Source organism: Coturnix japonica, chromosome 20 (assembly GCF_054131305.1).
Source record: "Coturnix japonica strain WE chromosome 20, WE-NBRP24, whole genome shotgun sequence".
In the NCBI taxonomy this organism is placed as follows: Eukaryota; Metazoa; Chordata; class Aves; order Galliformes; family Phasianidae; genus Coturnix; species Coturnix japonica.
This window is the reverse complement of record NC_140682.1, coordinates 11,935,550-11,958,238: the sequence shown is the minus strand read 5'-3', so window position 1 is coordinate 11,958,238 and position 22,689 is coordinate 11,935,550. Positions and strand designations below refer to the sequence as shown.

Sequence of the window (22,689 nt, the reverse complement as noted above, 5' to 3'; positions counted from 1 at the left end):
TACTAATTACAATCTAATTGAAATTGAGGCTAATAAATCAAGTAAAATAAAAGAGAAAGAGAGAGGTTTCACACTCGCTGCCAGGCACTGAGAGAGAGAGAGCTAGCGTCACTTCCGTGACGTGTTTCCCTCTCTGACCATGAGGTCCTCTGGGACATGTAGTTTTTCTTCTCTGTGCTCCACATGATGTTATGATGTGGCATAAGAACAGCAAAGATGACAAAACCATGACAAGGACTAGAAGATGTTCTGAGCAAGTTTGCTGATGATACCAGATGAGGAGGTGCTGTTGCCCCCACGGAGGGTGGAGAGGACTTGCAGAGAGATGTGGACAAATCAGAGAAGTGGGTACAAGTTGGTGCATAAAGCATAACCAAAACAAAATGTGCCTGATTGTGCACCTGGGTAGGGGCAACCCTGGACATACACACTAACTGGATATGGGACACTGGAGAGAAGACTGACTGAAAAGGATTGGGGGTCCTGGTCAGCATCAAACTGAACATGAGTCAGCAGTGTGCCCAGGCAGCCAGGAAGGCCGACAGTCCACTGGAGTGCATCAAGCAAAGTACTGACAGCTGGGTGAGGGAAAGGATTGTCCCTGTCTGCTCTGCATTGCTACAGCCTCACCTGGAGCACTGGGAGCACTGTAGAGCAGAAAGGACATCAAACTATGGGAGGATGTGCAAAGGATGGCACTGGAACCAAGAGATCTGAAGTTCAGAGCTTCATTGGGATTGACTACGTGTTCAGATTGGGCCCTTCTCCCATCCCACATCCTGCAATGAGACACAGGGCACACCTAAGGCATGAACCTCACAGTGTCCTTGCACCCCATGCAGAGCCTGGGATCTTCTGTCCCTGTGTCTTTCATTTAACACCATACAATTCTCCTTCTCCTGCCCCAGGAAGGGCCCCGAGCCAACATGAGGGACAGAATCTCCCTGCCAGGGGTCTGGGAATCAAGTCATGTCCTGTCTGCTTCCTAAGACAAAGGAGGGGTTTCTTAGCATCAGAGCCACCATGCCAGTGCCTTTGCCTGCCTGTAGTCATGGCTTCCAATTATCTGCTCTAACAGGTCCCTTGGGAATCTTGCTTACTAATGGCCCTCATTGGGCCCATTAATACTCCAAGAAACTGTTACTTCTGCCTTTGTCTTGTTGAGCACTTTGTGCAGACTTCTCTCTGCACTGGAGGCTGATGGACTCAGCAGCAAATGCCCCCTGGGGCCTCTTACCACCTAAGGAGCCCTCCTGTGCCTTGTGCCTTCCTGTCATCCTCTTTGGGTTTTCAGAACTTGTTCAGCAAAATGGAGAGGTATCTGGAGAGATCTTAAAGAGGAAGAATCCAGCAGACATTTATTGTCTATTTATTTATAGGTGGGTTTAAACAAGTTGTTAAAGCAGCACTGTGCAACTGATATCAATCCAGGATATTCCCAATGAGTTCTATTCTGTTACTGTGTGGACAAACGTCCTTCTCAACCTCCCCACCCCATTTCTACTCACACTGGCCCCCTGAGACTAGCATCTCTTTTCCTGACATCACTCTTCTCCTCTGCATTCATCCGCTCAGTGTTAAACCTGCTTTGCACCAACTCCCACTGGCTTTCCACAGAGAACCGGCTGCACACGGAAAAGGAAAGATTTCTCTCTTTTTTTTGGCCTACAAACAGAAGGAAAGGTGGTGCAATGTAAACAGTTGAACAGTAAAACACAGTGATCAACTGCTTGCCATGTCCAAGCTGCTTCTATTGAGGTTTGTCTTTCACAGGGAATATTTGTAGAAGAAATGAGTGAGACGCAGATAGGAAGGGATAGATAGAATCACAGTGAAGGATTTGACAACAGAGTCCATCAGACACTGGAGAGATGGAGCAAATTCCAGTAATCTCCCTGAATGTCAGAAAACAGCCAGATAGTTGGGAGGTATCAACTTAAAATTGAAAAGGACTTGTGAGTATTTCACACATTGGGAATGGTTAACACATTTTCATTGATTTCTATCTTTGTCTTCAAATGTTTTTTTCACTTTTACCGACATTAATGAACATCTTTCAAACTTCCTGCTTCAAAAAATAAAAAGAGAAAGAGAAAGAGAAAGAAAAAGGGAAAGAAAAAGGGAATGAAAACAAAAAAGAAAACGAAAAAGGAAAAGGAAAAGGAAAAAGAAAAGAAGAAAAAAAAGAAAAAGAAAAAGGGAAAAAAAAGAAACAAAAAAAGTAAGAAAAAGGAAAAGAAAAAGGGAAAAAAAAGAAAAGAAAAAGGAGAAGAAAAGGGAAAGGGAAAGGAAAGGAAAGGGAAAGGAAAGGGAAAGGAAAGGGAAAGGAAAGGGAAAGGAAAGGGAAAGGAAAGGGAAAGGAAAGGGAAAGGAAAGGGAAAGGAAAGGGAAAGGAAAGGGAAAGGAAAGGGAAAGGAAAGGGAAAGGAAAGGGAAAGGAAAGGGAAAGGAAAGGGAAAGGAAAGGGAAAGGAAAGGGAAAGGAAAGGGAAAGGAAAGGGAAAGGAAAGGGAAAGGAAAGGGAAAGGAAAGGGAAAGGAAAGGGAAAGGAAAGGGAAAGGAAAGGGAAAGGAAAGGGAAAGGAAAGGGAAAGGAAAGGGAAAGGAAAGGGAAAGGAAAGGGAAAGGAAAGGGAAAGGAAAGGGAAAGGAAAGGGAAAGGAAAGGGAAAGGAAAGGGAAAGGAAAGGGAAAGGAAAGGGAAAGGAAAGGGAAAGGAAAGGAAAGGAAAGGAAAGGAAAGGAAAGGAAAGGAAAGGAAAGGAAAGGAAAGGAAAGGAAAGGAAAGGAAAGGAAAGGAAAGGAAAGGAAAGGAAAGGAAAGGAAAGGAAAGGAAAGGAAAGGAAAGGAAAGGAAATCATAGAATTACCCAGTTTGGAAAAGACCTTGAAGAACATCAAGTCCAACCACAGCCTAACCATAAAGGGAAAAAAAAGGGAAGGGAAGAAGAAGGGAAGGGAAATGGAAAGGAAGAGAGAAAGGGGAAGGGAAAGGGAAAAGGAAAGGAAAAGAAGAAAAAAAAAAAAAAAGAAAAAAAGAAAAAAGAAAGATCCATTTGTGTCTCGCACATGGCCTGGTGCCCGTTTTACCTTCACATTCCCCACCAGACCTTCCTTGCTGGTATGAAATCTAGCAGAGCACCTCTCCGCTTTGGTTCCTCCATGAAGCTCGAGAAGCTGCCATCTGTGCACTCCAGGGATCTCCTGGATGGCACATGCCCTGCTGTGCTGTCCCTGCAGCAGATACTGGAGTGAAAAAGGCCCCCAAAGGGGACAAGGGCCGGACAACATCAGGCTCCCATCTGTCTGCAGAGGGCACCTTCCATTTGCTCTCCCTGATCAGGAAGCCTGGAACAGACACTGTTGGTCTCCTCTCTTTTCCATTTTCATCAGCTCTGACCTGGCTGCTCTGCCATCCCCAGGCAGAGCTCAGTGCACTCTCACAGAGGGCAGTCGCCCTTCCTTGTCTCTTCGCCCATCCATCCCTAAGACTCTGTATCCCCCTTGTGCTACGGTGCAATTGTGGAAGCCATTAAACTGCATCCCTGTGGTCCAAACAAGAGCTCAGGCCTGCAACTCTACAAAGATTTCTAGGTCATCACGTGTTGGTGTTCTCATTAGTGCAAAAACACAGAAGTAAGCATCCTAATTGGAAAGCATAATTGGACAGAGCCTGACTGGAGAGCTCATCTATGGTGTTAGTTTGAAGAAGGTGGCACACAGAAATTTAACCCATTGTGGGTCTTGGAGTTGACATAGCAGCATTTGCAGCTACATGTGAATGGGACTGGATCCTGATACAGACTGGGAAGGAGACAAAGCTGCCACCTGACTGGGAAGGACCATTCCAAGTACTCCTAACAACTGAAACAGCTGTGAGGACAGCCGAGAAAGGATGGACTTATGACACACTGGTATAGGTATCCACTAGCCCTGAGGCGTGGGAACTGTGGCCATAGAAAAACCTTTAAAAGATAAGAATTAGAAGGAAATCATGAAAAGTTTTTTTATATGCATATATATTTTTTATTATTTTAACTAACCTTTCACTTCTCCTCGAATAGGTAAATGAATTGTATATGTAAGTGGGAGAGTATTATAACCTATATAGAACCAATACTCACAAAAAGTTTTCCTTGTAACAAAAAAGTTTTTACTGCTGTACCCATTTGCTATCCTGATAATTATCTGGAAAAGGTGAAATTTGACAATAATGCAGGGGAGGGACCAACTGATAGTTTTGATATGAATAAGGGACTCTTGTAGTGTATGGAATGATGTATGGTGGACAACTGCCAATTGAGGCTGGACAGAGACACTCCTTGAAAATACCCAGAATGTCCAGGATAGGGAAGAGCTTAAAAAGGGGTAGAAAATCTTCCTGAAAACCCTGCAGTTATGACAATTAAGGAGATAAAAGATCTTAGACAAACATTTGAAACTGAAACAAGATATGGGGACGTTAATGCCTGGGTAGAATGGACTAAGTATACTGTCCAGAGTCCCAACCATAGCAATTGCTACACTTGTGCATCGGGACGGCCAATAGCTCAGGTGGTACCCATTCTGCTGGGATGGACCAAGGACCCCAAGGGAATGTGATGCATGATTGCCCTGTATCAAGAGAAAACTGCCTGGGGAAATAGAGAGTGCAGACCTCTCTCTTGTTTCCTCCAATGCCTGATACAGATGTCAAGATCCCTCCTGCGCTCTCTACAGCAGTAGGTAACCATACAGCTTGCCTCTCACAGCAGGGTGTGAAGGCTACCAGGCCTATAGGAAACTTTTCCTTATGCAGTGATGAGGTCTTGGATGTTATGGAGGATTCAGCAGGAAATTATTCAAGATTGGGAATCTCCAGGGCAAATCTCCGGTGGTACTGTGGGGGAAAGATTTTTATGGTCCAGCTTAACCATCTAACTGGGGAGGCACCTGTGCACTTGTTCAATTAGTTATACCATTCACCCTGGCATTTGGAAAAGAAATGTATATAGATTTAGTTGGGGTACCTAGAGGTGTCCCTGATAAATTTAAGGCAAGAAATCAAATTGCTGCAGGATTGGAGTCACTGTTTTGGTGGATGACAATCAACAAGAACATAGACTGGATTAACTACATATAAAATATACAAAAGTGCAATTAAGGGAATAGCAGAACAGCTAGCCACACACCGGAAAAGGAATGATCTAGCAGGAGAGAAATCCTGCTAGATTGAAGAAAAGGGGGGAATGAACAGTGAAGCAGGAAACAGAAGCTCTGCTGGAATTCGGAATAAAGGGGGGCTAAAAGGGGGATAGTTAAAGGTAGTTTATAGAAACAAGTAAAGGAAACTTAAAGGTAGTTTATAGAAATAAGTAAAAGAAACTTAAAGGTAACAAGTAAAAGAAACAAGGGGCCTGAGAGAGCAGGGAGGATGCAGATAAGGAGCGAGACCTCACGGACGACCAGAAGAGGAGTTGCATTCCCCCTGATAAGAACAAGAGGGGGTCAGCATGCTAAAGACAAGAGGGGGTCTGTATGCTAAAGAGCTATTGAATATGTACCAGAATTCCTAGAACTAGTGACTATGTATTAGAAGTCTAAGAAATCATTGACTATGTATCAGAATTCCGAGAAATCATTGACTATGTATTAAATGTACCTATAACTGTGTCCCGATTTTACAAGTCGGTGTGCAAGTTTGAAGGAGCTATCCCCCTTGCACCTGGCACTGCGCAACGCTGGAATAAACATACCTGCTTTATAACCCATCTCTGGATTATAGAGTTTGATTCCGCAAGCCAGGAGGACGTCTTAACAGCTGAGACACTGGATGATGCAGGCTGGGAGGAAATCAGTTTGATCAGCCCCTCCAGCAGGCTGTTTTGATCATCCTGATCCTCATCAGCTGTGTCCCATCTCACCACGGGTTCACAGGGCTCATCACGATGAAGCACAGCAGACAGTTCCTCCATCCTACCTTCCTGATTACTCTCTACTCTATCCAGTCTTTCAGTTACTTTCACAGGGGCTGAAACATAAGCACGTAGAGGGGTTAAACGTAGCTCAAAGTCATGAAGCTTAGTAATCATTTCATTCAAAGGGGTCTTCTTTGCCCTCTGCCAGACGTTGCTGCTCATGTACCGCCATACTCACCTGGTGCAGACCTTGTGCACATATGCCACATACTTGGTGTACGCCTGACTCTCTCAGGATCATGGCCTTGGTTTGGACTGGAATTTGGATCAGAATTCTGAGGAATAAACGTGGGGTCGTGTAACATCTCCACCACGGCCCGTTCTCTCAAATAACGACGCCTCTTTCTCTCTAAGTAAGTCACAAAACAAAGACTCATGGGGGACGACAGTGTATTGTAGGGGTCAGAAACGGGGACGGGAGGACGGGGGCGGGGGGGGCACAGATAGGGGAGCCTAGGGGTCAGAATGGGGGCGTGGGGTGGGGCAACGAGGTACCCCTGGGAGGGGAGGAGGCACAGGGAACATCCCGCCGTCCAACAGAAGCCCTGAGTGCCACAGAGGCCCCGCGGGGCCAACGCAGGGCGGCTCGCGGCGCCCGCGGAGGGGACCCCTTCAGGCCTCCCCCAGAACAGCCACTTGCAGAAGCGGAGGCGGCGCTCGGAGCCCCGGGGTTGCCCGGCGGCGCTGCAGCAGTGCGGAGAGCAGCTCGACTTCGGCACGGCCGCCTCTTCCTCGGGGCGCGGGGTGATGACGGCACGGCTGGCGCCGCTCGGGCAACGAGCACAGGCGCAGGCGCGCTGACGCGCTGTTGCTATGCCGACGTCGTCACGCATGCGCTGTCGCCGTGGTGGCAGTTTCGAGTGCGCGCAGAGAGGGGGGAAGGCGCGCTGTCGCCATGGCAACGCGGCCTGTACACGCAGGGCCTGAAGCCTGAGTGGGCCTCGGGGGCGGTGGGGGGCAAAGAAGCCGGGGGGGAACGGAGAGCCCTCGGGGATCTCCTGGTGAGGTGTGGGGGGGCTTAGGGGGGAGGGCAAAGCTCCGGGTGTGCTCAGTGGTATCCAGGGTGGTCGAGCGCCCACCTACTTCTTCCCCATTTGTTCACCATCAGCTTCATCACTGAAACCTCTGACTCACTTCCATCCGCTCTTCCCCGGTTTGCAAGATTTCCATTGCTTGTTAGGCCAGGGGGTGCCACTTTCTAAAAACAATGCATGTGGAACGTGAGGAAAATGCCCGTGTCCCGTTTTGAGGCAAAAGACACAAGAATTCTGTTGCGAATGCAGTCCTTATTGTGAGGCAAAATCACCAAGTGTAAAATTATTGAGGAAAAACAAGACTCTTCACCCAGTAAAGCTGAAATGGACAGTTTTACAACTGTAGCTTGTGGATTCCTTTTGCTAAACTAATAAATTGGTTCTTAAACTAATGTGCTAATTGCTATTGGTCAGCAAACATAGGTTGCTATGTTGAGCTGAACGTGTGCAGCCTTCAGTGGATTCTTACCCTCTTTTTCACACTCCTTTATAACCCTTCTAATTCTTTCAGGACCAGAATTTGTCTTCTCTCTTTCTTTCAGGTAACCGAGGAGGAAAGACTGTTCTCGCTTCCAATGTCCCTGTCTTTTCTCCTTCGCAGGTAACACTTTGTTTTCTATAAGAGTCTCTGGCCCACAGCTCGCTCTCTCTCTCTTACTCTCTCCCCCTCTTAGAGAGTGCTGATTCTGAGGTTTGGGGGGAGGGGCGGGGGGCACAGTGCAGAGGATGTGTTCTCATGCCCGCAGCATCTACTTTGGCTAGAGCAGATCACAGACTTAGAAAGATATTATATTTCTGACTCACCGCTTTTCCTTACCCCTTTTGCCGTTTTTTTTTTTTTTGGTTTTTTTTTTTTTTTTTTTTTTTTGTGTGTGTGTGTGTGTGTGTGTGTGTGGTTTTTTTTTCCTCCACAATTCCACTATTCACTTTTGGTACCTCCATTACACTTCCATTGTACCATCAATAATCAAGCAATACCTTTCTTCACTTCCCACTAACACCCAGCACTTGGTCTCACAATTAGGATACTTAATTATAAAAACTGGTCCCAGAACTTCATTTATGATCCTGGTTTCTTACTCCGTATTCCCCCTGGCTCGCCAGCAAAGACTCTTCAGTGAGCCAAAACACAGCCCAGGGGGTCTTCTAGATATTTCTTAGACACCCCTTGTACCGTAACAGCTTCTTAGATAGCACTTTCACAAGTGTGAAATTTAACAGTCACAAAGACAGAGACAGCAACCAGTACAGTTTATCCTCGGGATCCTTCCTCTCTCCACCTCTCCCCAGGGCCCAACCTTCCTTCTGTGTTCCATTCCTACTCTTGCATAGCTGCCCACCTAATCGTGCCTCTTTCTTGTCCAGTAAACAACTTATCCATGATAAACATCACTTCCACCCATGAGTAGAAATCAGGCCCTGAGAATCAATCTCTGCTTCTCTTCGTGGATCTTCCCTTTTTGATAGCTAATTCCTCCTTTTCCATCTCTAAAGCAGGAAACACATTCTATTCCTACACTAACTACTGTGCCTGGCAGCATCCCTCCTCGCCTTGGTCATTTTTGTAGGATGTCCGTGGCACATCTGACGTCGCGGTCAGAGATAAGTCACGGGAGGAGGACGTATATAATCTCGCTCCCAGGCTGGAGTTTTCTCTCTCTCTTGGACTCTCGGGGAGTGGGAAGCATTCCAGTCGTGTCACCTAGAGTTCACAGTAGGCCTCTCGGTTTTCTGGGGACTCTCTCTCTCTCTCTGTTTTGTTTGATTTATTAGCCTCAATCATATTGTATTATATTGTGTTATCTTGTATTCCGATATCATATTTAGTAAAATAAATTTTCCTCCTTAGATTGCTGCCGCTGTTCTTTTTCCCATTCCCCTTTCCCTTCTTCTCTGGGCTGGGGGCCCTACAGGGCGGCTGCCCCCTGTCACGGGCAAAGGTAAATCTAGGTAACCCGTGACACTCACTAAGCTGGCAATACCTTGCTTGATGCACTCCAGGGGACCATTGGCCTTCCTGGCTGCTTGGGCTCACTGTTGACTCATGTTCAATCTGATGTTGACCAGGACCCCCAATCCTATTCAGTCAGACCGCTCTCCAGTGTCCCATATCCAGTCAGTGTGTATGTCCAGGGTTGCCCCTACCCAGGTGCACAATCAGGCACTTGTTATACTTTCTGCACTTGGTGCTTAGTACCAACTGGTACCCAGTTCTCTGACTTGTCCACATATCTCTGCAAGTCCTCTCCACCCTCAGTGGAAGCAACAGCACCTCCTCATCTGCTATCAGCAGCAAACTTGCTCAGAACATCTTCTAGTCCTGCATGCAAGTCATCCGCAAAAACATGAAAGAGAAGCAGCCCTAAAATGGAGCCCTGGGGAACCCTGACAGTGACCATCTACCAGCCCAATGGAACCTGTTGACTCTAATCATTTGGACCTCACCTATTGGCCAACTGCTCAACCACCACATTCTGTTTCTGTCTATCCGTATGCAGGACATTCTGCCCAGAAGGGTGCAGTCAGAAACAGTTTCAAAAGCTCTACTGAAATCATCAAGGATAACATCAACTGGCTTCCCATGGTCAGCTAAATGGATAACCTTGTGATAAAAGGAGCCAGGGAGCTGAACCCCAAACGAGCAGGGTGAGAAAGAGTCCCCTACAGATGATAAGGCCAGGCATATCACGCCATTCTCCTGGTGGGAAGTCAAAGTGGCCAACTCTTTCCAGAAATTAGATGCCACATGGTTGAGCAGAAGTGAAAGAAGCAAGGACAGGCACTGTAGAGGTCTTACCCTAGAGTGCTTGAAAGAGTGTATTTCAGGATTTAACAAATCTAGTCTTGAATTGAAACGTCTTTGTCTGGAGTATACGACTCCCTGGCTGTCCAGTCTGGTCTGATTCAGCAAACACAATGACAATGCACAGCGCCAGCGAGTCACTGCTATCCTTGCTAAGCCTATAACGACGACAATAAATGAAATGCAGATGTATCCTTCTATTCAGGCCAAAATATGGGGAAGTCTTGAACAGATCACAGATCTCCTTGATGTAATGCTGGACAGTTTCATCATCAAAACTAGTGCCACAGGGGACCACCCCCTACGTTCTGGATATTCACAGCCCAGGTACACAGAACAGACGCACACACCAAGTACCCATGACCCATATGTCTCGCATATGTGACCGACCCTGGTGCACGCAGGCACCAACCACCACTACGCCCCACCTGTGTCCGCGCCCTGGTGCATGCGGGCACTGCCCGCAATGCCGCAACCCATCGGGACCGGACTCGCTCTGCCTCCCAGTGCCCCGCAGCGCTCCGCACAGAGAGATTTCCAGATGAGGCATTTGCACTTCTGCTAGGCAACCACGATCTGTTAGTAAACTGATAGAGTAAAAGAGTAAATCTCAAAGTTAAAAGTCAGGTATGTGGGCCCATAACCAAGTAGGATGTGCAGTTATGATAAGGGAAGAACATCCTGCATACTAAAAGGAACATAGCCCAAGAAGCCGTCCAGAAACAGACTAGTTCAATCAAACATGATGGGGTAAAAAGGACGGAGTGAGGAAGACTTTGAGCCTTTGCAAGGAAGACGTCTGACTTCATCCCCACAACCTCCGGAGGAAGAACCCAGCTACAAACAGCCCATGTGCTGGAGGGAGGGGCAGAATGTAAGTGATTTCCTGGAAAATAATGAATATGTAGATGAATTCCAGGAAATCTGTTGAATATGTATCAGCTTGGCTTTCAAATGGGTAACACTTCTGTTTTCTGGTGTGCAAGAGAAGTGTGATCCCCTTTGCATTCAGTGCCTAATAAACGTATTCCTGCTTTATAACCTAATTCTGGGTTATAGAGTTTGATACTGCAACTCAAAGCCATGCTTCTGGAATCAGTCTGTCCACTGGTGAAAAATACATCTTACTCTGCCGCCTGCCAGGGTCAGCAGTCATCCTGCTCGGGAAGCTGCCCAGGGCGCTGCGGGGAGACGTGTGGGGGGAAGGAGCCCCCCGGCAGGGCTTGTGCTGCCACAGCTGCTGCCTGGGGCAGGGGGATCACAGCTCCACTGCACAACTGAATGTTGTAAGGGTGCTTTGCAAGAGGAGAGCCAAGGCAGGGATTTTCCATTTCCTGTTCTTAGGGAAGGAATAAGGATTGGAGGCAGAAATCTAAAAGGGGTGGTCAACTTTCAACACAGCTCTGAGACTCCCAAATATTTCTTCAGTAAGTCGCTTGTTTTGTGAACAGTCACACAGGTTGTGCTTTCAGCCTCACCTACCGAAATGGATACAGTCAGCTTAAGTTATAGTTGTTTTCTGCAGACATTAACAGTTCACTTGTCCTGTAAACAGGCTGATTTCTCTGAGACAAACTGAAGTGCACAGAGGCTGGTGCTGGGGTCTCGAAGAGCAGCTGGAGTAAAGAGGAAAATATCCAGGAGGCTGTGATGTGATTAGGAAATGAGAAGAAAGAAAGAGCTCCCTAATCTTCTATTCCTCATTCCTTTCAAGAGTCCCAAGGAGATCTGTAAGGGACTCGGCAGTGCTGTGGTTTAGAATTTGTTGGGTTAAAGCTATTTACTAAGACAGAGAAAAAGAAAAGGGTTATGCTTATGATTATGACATAGATCTATATCTCTATATATAAACACATGCTTACTTACGGTATATTCTCACATATATATAACGTATGCAGATGTAAAAATACATGCAAAGATGCTAATACATATGCATATCTGTTTGCAAGTCCAGGACATGTGGCAGGGGTTTTAACAGCCTCAAGGTTCACTGTAGGAACTGGAGTGGCTGTTGGGCTGTTGCAGGAGTTGGAGCAACTGCAGAACTCATTGCTAGAGCTGGAATCACCGCAGGACCTGTGACTGAAGTTGGAGCAGCCACTTGGCTCATTGGAGGGGTTGGAGCAACCACAGGGCTGTACATCCTGGCATATTGCACCTCCCTTGATAGGCATTTGTTTCATTTTCTTATTGCAGTACTTGGAACAGCTAGAGGACCTGTAGCAGGAGTGACTGCAGAGCTCATTATGAGGGGTGGAGTGACAGCAGGACCTGTCCCAGAGCTTGGAGTGACCGTAGGACATGTAGCACAAACTTGGAGCTGCTGCAGGTTCTGTGATGCAGTGTCATCGTCATTGGGTGTCACTTTTGGCAGCCAGCGTTGGGTGTCACCATCATGCAGAGGGGACAAAAGGTCCCCCCTGGGGACACTGCACTGAAGCTGGGAACACCATGACCAGCTCGAGGACTTCCCGGGGCAAATGGGGATACGGCATCACGGTGCCTCACCCCCATAGCTGGGGACATCCCCATGTTACTCTCAGAGTGTCGCATGCCAGAGTTGGTGACATACCCACACCACACGCCAGGGTTGAGGACACCCCCTCAGTGTCACACCACGAAGTCGGGGATACCTGTGTCACCCCTGTGGTGTCACAGCCCAAAGTTGGGGACACTCCTCAGGGCACCTCATCTGTGTCCACCCCCACAGACCACCATTGTTCCCATGGGGTGGGGGTGACAACCCTTACTTTTCTTATTAAGTTTTCTTTCTTGATAACGGCAGATTGGGGATGCCCCCCCCCGGCCCCCATATGTGAATAAAGGAAAGAGGAATAGTTGTGGGACTCCATGTGTCACAGCGGGAGGGAAATTTGGGGACAGAGGTCACTGCAGCATCCTGATCCTGTAGCCCCTATGGCCCCATAACCACTACAGCCCCATCTGATCAGCCATCCTATGTCCACATCTCATGACTTTATCCCATCCCGTATCCTGTTGTGTATCCATAGCCCATCCCATATCTATCATATCAGCCCCATAGCCATCTCAAACCCATCCTGTGTCTGTGTCCCCACATCCCATCCCCATCCTGTACCCCGTATCTATATCCATTCCAAATCCGTATTCCCACGTCCATCCCACGTCCATTCCATATATTTATCCAGTTGTAATCCCAACCCCATCCCATATCCATACCCCATCCCATATCCATCCCATATTCTTCCCATGTCGATCCCATATCCATTTCTGGAGTCCATCCCATACACGTCCCATTTTCTGATCTCCTTTTCATATCCTCGCACCCCAATCCCAATTTTCGCAATCCCACAGCCAACAATCCCAACCCGACGTTCCAAATCTCATTCCCAACCCCACCTCTCACCTGCCAATCCCAATCCCTCATCCCAATCCCACATCCCATCCCATCCCATTTCTTGCTAGAATAGCGCGCACCCCTAAACCCCTCCCCCACCGCCGCTCCGCCCCGCCCCCTGCCCACCCGCCTCCAACCAGGGGCCACGCGACGCCCCTCGCCCGGCCTCTCATTGGTCAACGGTAGCGCCGCCGGCTCCGATTGGCTGAGCCGCAGCAGGCGGGAGCAGCCGTTGACAGCCGGCTCGAGGCCGCCCGGCTCTCACCTCAGACAGCGGCGCTGCCGCAGCCGGGGCCGCCCTTCACGGCAGCGCCGCTGCAGCCGCTGCGGGCCGGAGCCGTCCGGCTGGGATCTGTCCCTGCCTGGCTGTGGCCACATCAAAGTGCTGGGAGGCTTCCCCAGCTCCATGCCATGCACACCATGTCCTGCACCCCTGTGGCCTTCCCCACCCTCTCTCACATCACCTGCTCCAAAGTCCTAAAGGATGGAGCTCCTCACGCTGCCAAGCAGCCCCAGTACCCTCCCTCTGCTCTCTCTCTGCTCCTCCATACAATTCCTCCCAAACCTGTTACACTTTGATCCACCTCTGCTTGGACACAGTGTGACCACATCACCCTCCTTTTAGCTGCTCTCTTACTGCAGCCACTTGGCCCTCCTTTGGGTCTGCTTTAGGCCTCTTGCATCGATACCCCAACCCCATTATCCAAAGCAAAGTTCGCATAACCCCTCCCACGGACACCTCTAATCTCCTGATGACCAGTGAAGCCCTCTGATGACCAGTGACTCCCCTCCTTGATTAATGGAGCCTTGTGATGTTCAATGAACATCTCTGACAACCAGTGGAGTCAGTGGAGCCCTCCGACAACCAACAAAGCCTTCAGATGACCGCAGTCATTTTCTCTGGACACACTCCAGGGTTGTGATGTCTTCCTTGCAGTGAGGGGTCCAAAAGTGGACACATCTGGGAGGTGCAGCCTCACCAGATCTGAGTACAAGGGGACAATCACGGCCCCGTTCCTGCTGCCAATGCTGTTTCTGATACAAGCCAGGATGCTGTTGGGCTTCTTGGCTTGCTGGGCACATCACTGGCTCAAGTTCAGCTGAGCATCGATCAATGCCCCCAGGTCCAGCTCCTCTACACAGCCTTCCAGCCGCTCTGCCCCACGCCTGAAGCTTTGCCTGGGGATGCTGTGGCCAAAGTGCTGGACCCGGCTCTTGGTCTTGTTGAACCTCATCCCAATGAGTTCAACCCAGCCATCCAGCCTGTCCAGATCATTATGTGCTTACCATGGTGGAGGCAACCGCTGGGCAGCTTGAAACATATGCAGTACCCCATCATGCAGTACTGCCCTCTAAACACCATATTAGGTCTCAAGAAAAAAGTCCTGTGGCTGCGTGGCACCCCAGAAAGAACTGAGTCAGATAATGGGGCTCTGATTACTAGTTCTGCCCTCTGGTGCCCAGTGAAGAAACACCCAGATCACTGACCAGGATGCTATCTGTGATCAAGCAGCTTTGATTGGCAATTGCAATGGCAGGTCCCCTGCAAGCAGGAGAGCATGCAGAAAGCAGCGTTGCATCTTTTAGGCCGTGTTACTCCACGCTGATCTCCTTCTGCCCCGGTTCCTCATTGGCTGAGTACTTCAGGCTCACAATCTTCCCGACTCCCCACTGAACATACTGGATCCCTCTTCCCTTCCCTTCCCTTCCCTTCCCTTCCCTTCCCTTCCCTTCCCTTCCCTTCCCTTCCCTTCCCTTCCCTTCCCTTCCCTTCCCTTCCCTTCCCTTCCCTTCCCTTCCCTTCCCTTCCCTTCCCTTCCCTTCCCTTCCCTTCCCTTCCCTTCCCTTCCCTTCCCTTCCCTTCCCTTCCACACCTTCCCACACCATCCCTTCCCTTCCTTCCTTGTGGAGAGTGTTTATGCAGAATGGCTTCATGAGAAAGGACATGATGAAACACCACTAGTTAAATTGTAAGAGAAGGTACGTGACTGGAGGCAGCAGCTGAGGAGAAATCAGGATGTGAAAGACAGGATATGTAGCTAAAGACAGAATATGTATCTAGAGGCAAGGACGGCCTAAGGGAAAAGCAAGATGTGTAGCAATGTATGGACATAGCTGTGAAGAAAAGTAACTATAAAGCTAACCACAAAGGTCAGATGAAGTAATGTCTAATTCACCAATCCTGAGCTTAACTTTTGCAATATGCATGAACTTATTACTGATTGTATAAATGAGATGTTGTAACACCTAATAAACGAGGATTGTTGACCATAATAGCATGAGACTTCTCTCCCGTGGTTACTTCCAACACTTCCTCTCCCATTTTCTCCCCTCAATTCCTTCCCTTCCCGTCCCTTTTCCATAACACAGTGCAAAGGAAGCCCTCCACGGCCAAATTCCAGCCTGCCAGGTGCCCTGCCAGGCCAAAAGGCAATAGGCCAGTCCAGGGGCTTGGAAAGGCAGAACAAGGGAGAGGTTAGGAATAGTGTAGGGTAAGGGTTAGGGATAGGGATAGGGATAGGGATAGGGATAGGTATAGGGATAGGGCTAGGGTTAGGGTTAGGGTGAGGGTTAGGGTGAGGGTGAGGGTTAGGGTGAGGGTTAGGGTTAGGGTGAGGGTGAGGGGTAGGGGGGATGTTCAATGTATACCACAAGGGAATTTGATGCTAGGGCAGTGCAATCGGTAACTCTGTGTATATATATGTATACAGACCAGTGTGCATATTGTGTTTTTATGATTGTTTATTTGTATTTAGATGTTTATATTAAGTATGATGTTGTGATGTAGAATAGCAAGAGAATACAATATTCTGTAGATAATAGAATATAGATGTATAATAGATATAGTTATATATTACATATATATTAATAGATAGATATAATAGATATAGATATATAATAATATAGATGTAGCAATAATATTGCTATAGAATAGCAATATTACTAAGCCATGACATTTTTTATCCCTTGCCTCAAACACTTCCAGCTATAGGGTTTTGCTCCTAAAGAGGCAAGGGGTCTTGGAAGAGTCCTCACTCTCTCTCCTTGTTCCTTTGCTTTTCTTCAGGGAGGTGGCATGCAGGAATGACACAAATGGGTCTCAGTGGCACAGATGGAACTCAGCAGCTGTTTCGCAGCCTCCAGTGGAGCTCTGACTGTCCTGGACACCCCACGCCCGCATCAGCGTGGGTAGGGTGTGCCCTTCCTGCGGGGTGGGTCTTTGGTCTTTGGAGACTGACCCCTGGGAGACCCCGTTCCTTCCTTTATGGCTGGCAGGAACTCAGATCTGACAACGGGCGGCTCCTCGGGCAGGCTGGGCTCGCCACGAGATGTTTCTGCTGCCATCTTTTCAGTGGGAGACCCCTTTTTTTCCCTTATGGGTGGCAGCAATACAGATCTGTTGGGGGTGGACTCCTTGGGACGGCTGGTCTCACAAGAAGGTGCTGCTGCCATTTCCTTTGGTTGCTCCTGTGCCTCCCTGATCTTCTTAACCCTCTTCCTGAGAAGTCTCACTGAGTCGCATGCCCGAAGCGCCAGCATGTTTGGTTTGTCTGGGGACTCTAAGGATAGGCTGGATGAGGCCCTTGAGCAAGATGGTTGCTCTTGGCTGCATGAGGCCTCACGCTGGGCTTCCTCTGCTCCTCCTTCTTCATCGAGGAACTTGACACGTCTTGTTCGGGCCAGGTTTTCTTGGCTCTCTGTTCCCTCTAGGCCCTGCAGCTGGCAGCTCATCGGCTGCTCTGGGGCTACGGGCACTGCCCAGATGGGTGGCAGAACACTGAAAGGACAGAGCGGGAGGGGTCCGCCTGAGTGGCTGATGGCTTTGAAGCCACATCCCTCAAGCCTGAGCCAGGAGCCTGGGCTGTAATGCAGCCTTCCCCACAGACAGCTGACCGGTTGCCCCGGGGCTCTCTGGTGATGTGGAGAGGGGCCAGCCCTGTGAACTGGGGGGCTCCTGATATCCCCATCCCGGCACTCCCGGGAGGCCACAAACAAGCAGCGACCCTTTGGAGTTAGGGAATGGGCTCTTGTTGGGTCACCCCCATGCACATCCCAGACCACAGCCTCCAGCCTCACCTGTTGGCAATGCTCTCCCTCCGCAGTGTGTTCTTTACTTTTTGAAACTGCTCTCTATCAACACTTGCAGTGCTGAGGCGCCTGATGTATGTTGGAGTGTTATCAAATCTCACTGCAGTAGGGAAGGAAGAGGAGATTCGCCGTCAAGCCTTTGGCTCGCTCACAAGCAGCACTCAACTCAGACCTCTTTCCCAGAACCCGCCCTGAAACCATCTCTGTCCCCACTCCTCCTCTCTGCAGTTCAGCTCTGTTTTGGGCTGCATGAGGGACGCTGGCTTTGGGAAAGAGGAGCTGGCTGGTGACAAGAAGGCGGCAGGGTGACTTTTGAGGTCCCTGTCCCTGCAGTGGGGGAGGGCAAGGCCTGAGATCCCCACATCCTCCTGCCATAGCCAGGGATGGGGGTACGTCACACCCAGCACCTTCCTTTTGGATAGGCCAACCATAACCTAAGGGGAAGAGGCCGTGCTGTGCCGGCAGGATGGTATGCTGCAAGTGAGAGCCCTGGGCTGATGGTCAGCAAGGGACTGCCCACCTCCAGTTGGTTGCTCATGCTGTGGAAAGGAGCTGGAAGCCACTTTACCTTTCTTGTTCCCAGTAAGAGGTGGCAAAGTCTCTTCTTCTGTTGACTTCTGTGCCCCAAACAAGCTCCCGGAGGACTTGCGGCATCGCATGGGCGGCAGTTTGGAGACTAACTCCATTTGGAACCTGTAAGCGAGGAGAAGGCAGTGGGCGGTGTGACGCAGTGCAACAGCAATCCTTGCTGCTCTCTCTGCTTGCCTGCTCGCAAGCACGTTTTCATGCTGCATGAAGGCTTTCTAAAGCCGTTAGCAGGGTCACTTGGGATAGGAGGAGGGGAAACAGTTTCAGGCGGAAAGAGGGAAGACTGGCTTTGGATGGGAGGAAGAAGGTTTTAGCTGGAGGGTGGTGAGGCACTGGGATGTCTTGCCCAGAGAGGTGCTGGGTGCCCGGACAGGCATTCAAGGCCTGGCTGGACCAGGCTCAGAGCAACCTCATTTGGAGATAGGTGTCCCTGTTCCCCGCAGGGCAGTGGGACCGGGTGCCCTTTTAGGGTTCCTGCCTGCTCCAATCGTTCTGTGATTCTCTGGCACATCCTCCTGGGCAGAACACCGATAGACACGAGGCACAAGCGCTACGGAATGAGAGCTGAGCAGCTGCATCAAGCAGCAGAAAAATACTCACTTGGGTAAGACCACAAGGCATTTTGAGAACACCAGGGAAGCCACCGGTGTCACACGGGACACCCCCATGTCCAGCAGTGAAGGGGCCTGCAGGGGAGGAACAGGGAGGTTGTGGGACATCTTGGTCACAGCTGAGGCACAGGGAACACGAGGAGCCCGAGGCAGGGAGAGCTGCCAGCACCGCAGCACCTGCACGGCTCAGATCACGGCTCAGGCCCAGGTCCTAGTGGGCCATGTGTGAGCTCATCAAGGCTCACAGGACTGCCCGGACCACGGAGAAACCTATGGCTCACCATGCGAACGGCTCTCCTGAAGTTCGCTTTCCCTGACAGCTTCTCGAGGAAGTCATGATAGAACTTCATTTGGAAGGTCAGCCCGTCAATGAGGAGCACTCCGACGTCCTTCAGGCCCACGGCCACGTTCTCCCCATTCCGCAGGCAGCTGGAGAGCAGCGATACGGTGCTTTGGATGCACTTCCGCACTGTCTGCCAGCTCACAGAGGCATCTGCAGCCACCTGGCTGCACTGCAGGGGCTCCACCTTCCTGTCGACTGAGAAAATACCAGGGACGGGGTTGATGATACGGTTGCTGTTCCACAGCTGCTTCCCTAGAACTAAGGGACATCATCCATAACGGCCCCGCGTTTGGATGGGCTCCTGCAAGGGGGAGGTGTGCTTCTGAGAAGGGATGTGGTGGCCCTGTTTGCCCTGTCCATGAAGCCAGCAAGGGTTTAATCCCCCCTCCTACCTGGCAGGGACCCCCTGCAGGACTTGAGGTGGTGCACAGCTATGAGGTTGCTGGCCAGGTGAAACACGGGCCAGCACAGGGTCACGGTCCTGTCCTGCATCCTGATCTCCCTGGAGATGATGTCAAAGGAGCCAAAGGTGGGAATCCAGACCCCCTGCGAGTGGAGGAGGAAGAAAGGGTGGACGCATTATGGGCTGGCTGGAGGAAGAGCTGGAGGTGGTCCTGTGCGGGGGCAGAGCTCAGGAGCCCCCTCCTGCTGTTCAGAGGCACAAGCCAGGGCAGCGGGGACGGCTTTGGGGCTGCACAGCCCTCTCCTTCCCCTCTCCCTCCCTCTCAAACGCAGCTCAGCGGGGAAACGTGGGGTGAGCTTCCTGCCGTGTGTGCAGGGGAAGACGCAGAGGAAGTCCAGGCTGAGCCGGACAGGGCGAGGAGGAACCTGGCAGCCAACAAACGCACCTTGTGCACCAGGAGCTGCTTGTGTACGAAGGCGGCCACCGCATCCCAGACGGCAACTCGCTCTGCAGATGAAAGGAAAAGCAGGTCACACTCTGCATCTGCCGCTTCCCGGCACCCCTCTCCCACTGCTGGGCAGGAGGGAGGTGGCGGATGGAAAGTGTCATCTCCATCCCAAGACTGGCTGCAGCACCGCTCCCGTGGTGGCTGTGGGTCCGTGTACCTTCAGTATTACTACATGTTTGTCCAGAGGCATGGCCCACCCTGGGGCCGTTCTTGCTCATTCTGGGTTGCTCCTTCTTGGCACCGGCCATGCTGGAGCTCATCCTTCAGATGCGTCTGCTCTGTACCAGATGCTCCTTCAGGATGCAGGACCCTCCTCGGTGCTCTGCCTTCACCCCCCTCCCGGGTGGCCGTGTCACAAACGGCACCACGGCAACGCGGTGACATCACGGCCAGCTGCCCATTATGATGCTGGCACTGCTGCCTGCCCCACCTGGCAGTGCTGACCCATCTCTGCTTTCTCCCTCTCCTGGAGCTGTGAGTTGAGGGGTGACCCTGGGGCGAGGATGGGGCTGGGATGTGTTGCTGTTCTCTCAGTTCCCTGGTCCTTGGGGCACCATTCGGGCCTTAAGGCTGCTGTTGGGCACCCTCCTGATATTGGCGAGCAATGGGCAGGGGAAGGAGGCAATGGGGGGCAGTTGGGGCTGAGCAGGTTACAGGACCGTGACTTGGCCACGTTGTTCTAGTGCTCACAATGGGTCCCTGCACCACAGGGCACTTGGGGGACCCTGGGTGCCTCCGCAGCCCTGAGGACCGGGCATCAGGGGCTGGGAATTAATTGATGGCATGGAGGGGACTGTCCGTGGCCTGTTCCAGCAGGACCTGGGCACTGTCACCTCCAGCCCTTCCCTTGCGCTCTATGGGGTCGTGCAGAGGAACGGATCTGGAGGGGGCAGGCTCAGAGTGCCCTATGGATGGCCCAGAGTCACCATGCAGCTGGGACAGGGGCTGTGGCTTCCGTCCCCAGGGGACCCACGTCCTGCCCCGGGTCTCTTGGCTGCTGCCAGTCCTTCTCCTGCCCTGAGTCCCTGGGGACAAACCCTGCAGGGACAAGGCTCCTCCTTGCCAGTGCTGCCCTCTGACATCCTCTGATGCCCAGTGAAGACCCTGATGATCAGTGACATCCCATGATGATCAATAAATCCCTCAGCAAAGCTACACGCTGTGTGTCTGTGTCCTTGTTCTCATGCTCAGCAGGGACTGCTGGGATCTGTCCCTGCCTGGCTGTGGCCACATCAAAGTGCTGGGAGGCTTCCCCAGCTCCATGCCATGCACACCATGTCCTGCACCCCTGTGGCCTTCCCCACCCTCTCTCACATCACCTGCTCCAAAGTCCTAAAGGATGGAGCTCCTCACGCTGCCAAGCAGCCCCAGTACCCTCCCTCTGCTCTCTCTCTGCTCCTCCATACAATTCCTCCCAAACCTGTTACACTTTGATCCACCTCTGCTTGGACACAGTGTGACCACATCACCCTCCTTTTAGTTGCTCTCTTACTGCAGCCACTTGGCCCTCCTTTGGGTCTGCTTTAGGCCTCTTGCATCGATACCCCAACCCCATTATCCAAAGCAAAGTTCGCATATCCCCTCCCACGGACACCTCTAATCTCCTGATGACCAATGAAGCCCTCTGATGACCTCCTTGATTAATGGAGCCTTGTGATGTTCAATGAACATCTCTGACAACCAGTGGAGTCAGTGGAGCCCTCCGACAACCAACAAAGCCTTCAGATGACTGCAGTCACCTTCTGATGGCAAAACAAGCCCTCTGATGGGCAGCAGCTTGCTGCTTTCTGTGCATAGAAGGGAAGGGTGGGAAAGGGAGATGTTGACATCACCTTGGTAGACAGCAGTTTGCTCATCGTAGCAATGTTTGTTCCTGATTTGATCAGAGAACCTCGAGAGGAGTGTGGCTGCTTCTGGCATTCCTGTGAGACTCTGCTGTGGTTGAAGAGATGAGGCAGGTGATGAACTGCAGACAAAGCCATACTGCCTGATGTTGCTGTTGTTCAGGTAGTACAAAGCATTCAAATGGCTGGCCGTCTCCAAATGATGCACGATAGAAAGCTGCAGCCACACCGTCAATCAACTGTGATGATGCCTGTGTATCCTGAGACGACGACTCTTTTAATCAGGGGGCTTCCAGAATCTCTGAAACCCGTAGGCATACAACTGCAATGGAAGATACAGGCTGTGTCCCAGGGAGAAAGAACCTGGGCAGCGTTAGAAGGAACTGTAACATCCAACCATCTGCAGTCAGGATACAAAGTATGGACATGGGGGGAGGTTGCCCAAGAGTTAATTAACTGTGGCAGAAAATACGGGCTGGTGATTTCTTCCACCAGTAAGTGTGAGCCAAGGGGAGTGAGGCTTGCAGCAGTCAGCCTTGCCCCTGGGCCACCCAGCCCAAAGCTCAATGGGGCTGGAAAGGGTCTCACTGGCAGTCATTGCCAGTAAGTACAGGTAGGCAAAATATTGATCATAAATGTAATTGTCTCTGGACACTGGGCTGTCAAGAGGGCGTTCCCCGAGATTTGATGGGTGGATTACCCACAGTCAGGTTAGAGAAATCAGTTAACTGGTGGCCAGAACAAAAGCTCAAAAAGCTCAAGAAAAGCTGATGCATTCGCCCCCCTCCAGCGCAAGGTAGGCAGGAGGCGGGGGAGGGCAGTGAAGGGTGGATGTATTAGAAAGCTTACAACAAAAGGAGAAGATCCTCGATTTAACATCTTCTGTCCCAAGGCCTCACCCACCACCCTTGCCATTTGCCCCTGTGAGTCACCATCCAGTTGCTGATAAACCAGGGAAACACTTCTCTCCCTGGCCAGCCTGTGTCGACTCCCCCAGCTATCCTGAGGCCAGTGTCCCTAACCTTAGTGGAACCTCTTAATAAATACACTTGGAAGGCTAAGGGTGCCCGGGAAAAGGAATATAGAATTAACACTTGCTCAATTATTCCCTCATTTTAACCATATTAACAAAGCCCCCAA

The 22,689-nt window shown here is 50.6% G+C and overlaps 2 protein-coding genes and 1 pseudogene across 6 annotated transcripts in view; 2 read left to right on the top strand and 1 right to left on the bottom strand.

The window, feature by feature from the left end:
* The window catches only part of LOC146757669 (uncharacterized), a 321,308-nt gene that overhangs the window by 229,171 nt on the left and 69,448 nt on the right, over nt 1-22,689 (bottom strand). The gene's annotated exons all lie outside the window — the stretch shown is intronic.
* LOC146757673 (uncharacterized) lies at nt 12,239-16,973 on the top strand (annotated as a pseudogene).
* Nucleotides 18,507-22,689, top strand: part of LOC146757672 (pyruvate carboxylase, mitochondrial-like) — a 45,766-nt gene continuing 41,583 nt past the window's right edge. Inside the window, 2 exon segments of the mRNA XM_085520713.1 lie at nt 18,507-18,665; nt 18,772-18,898. Of these exon segments, the coding sequence (XP_085376839.1) occupies nt 18,507-18,665; nt 18,772-18,898 (286 nt within the window).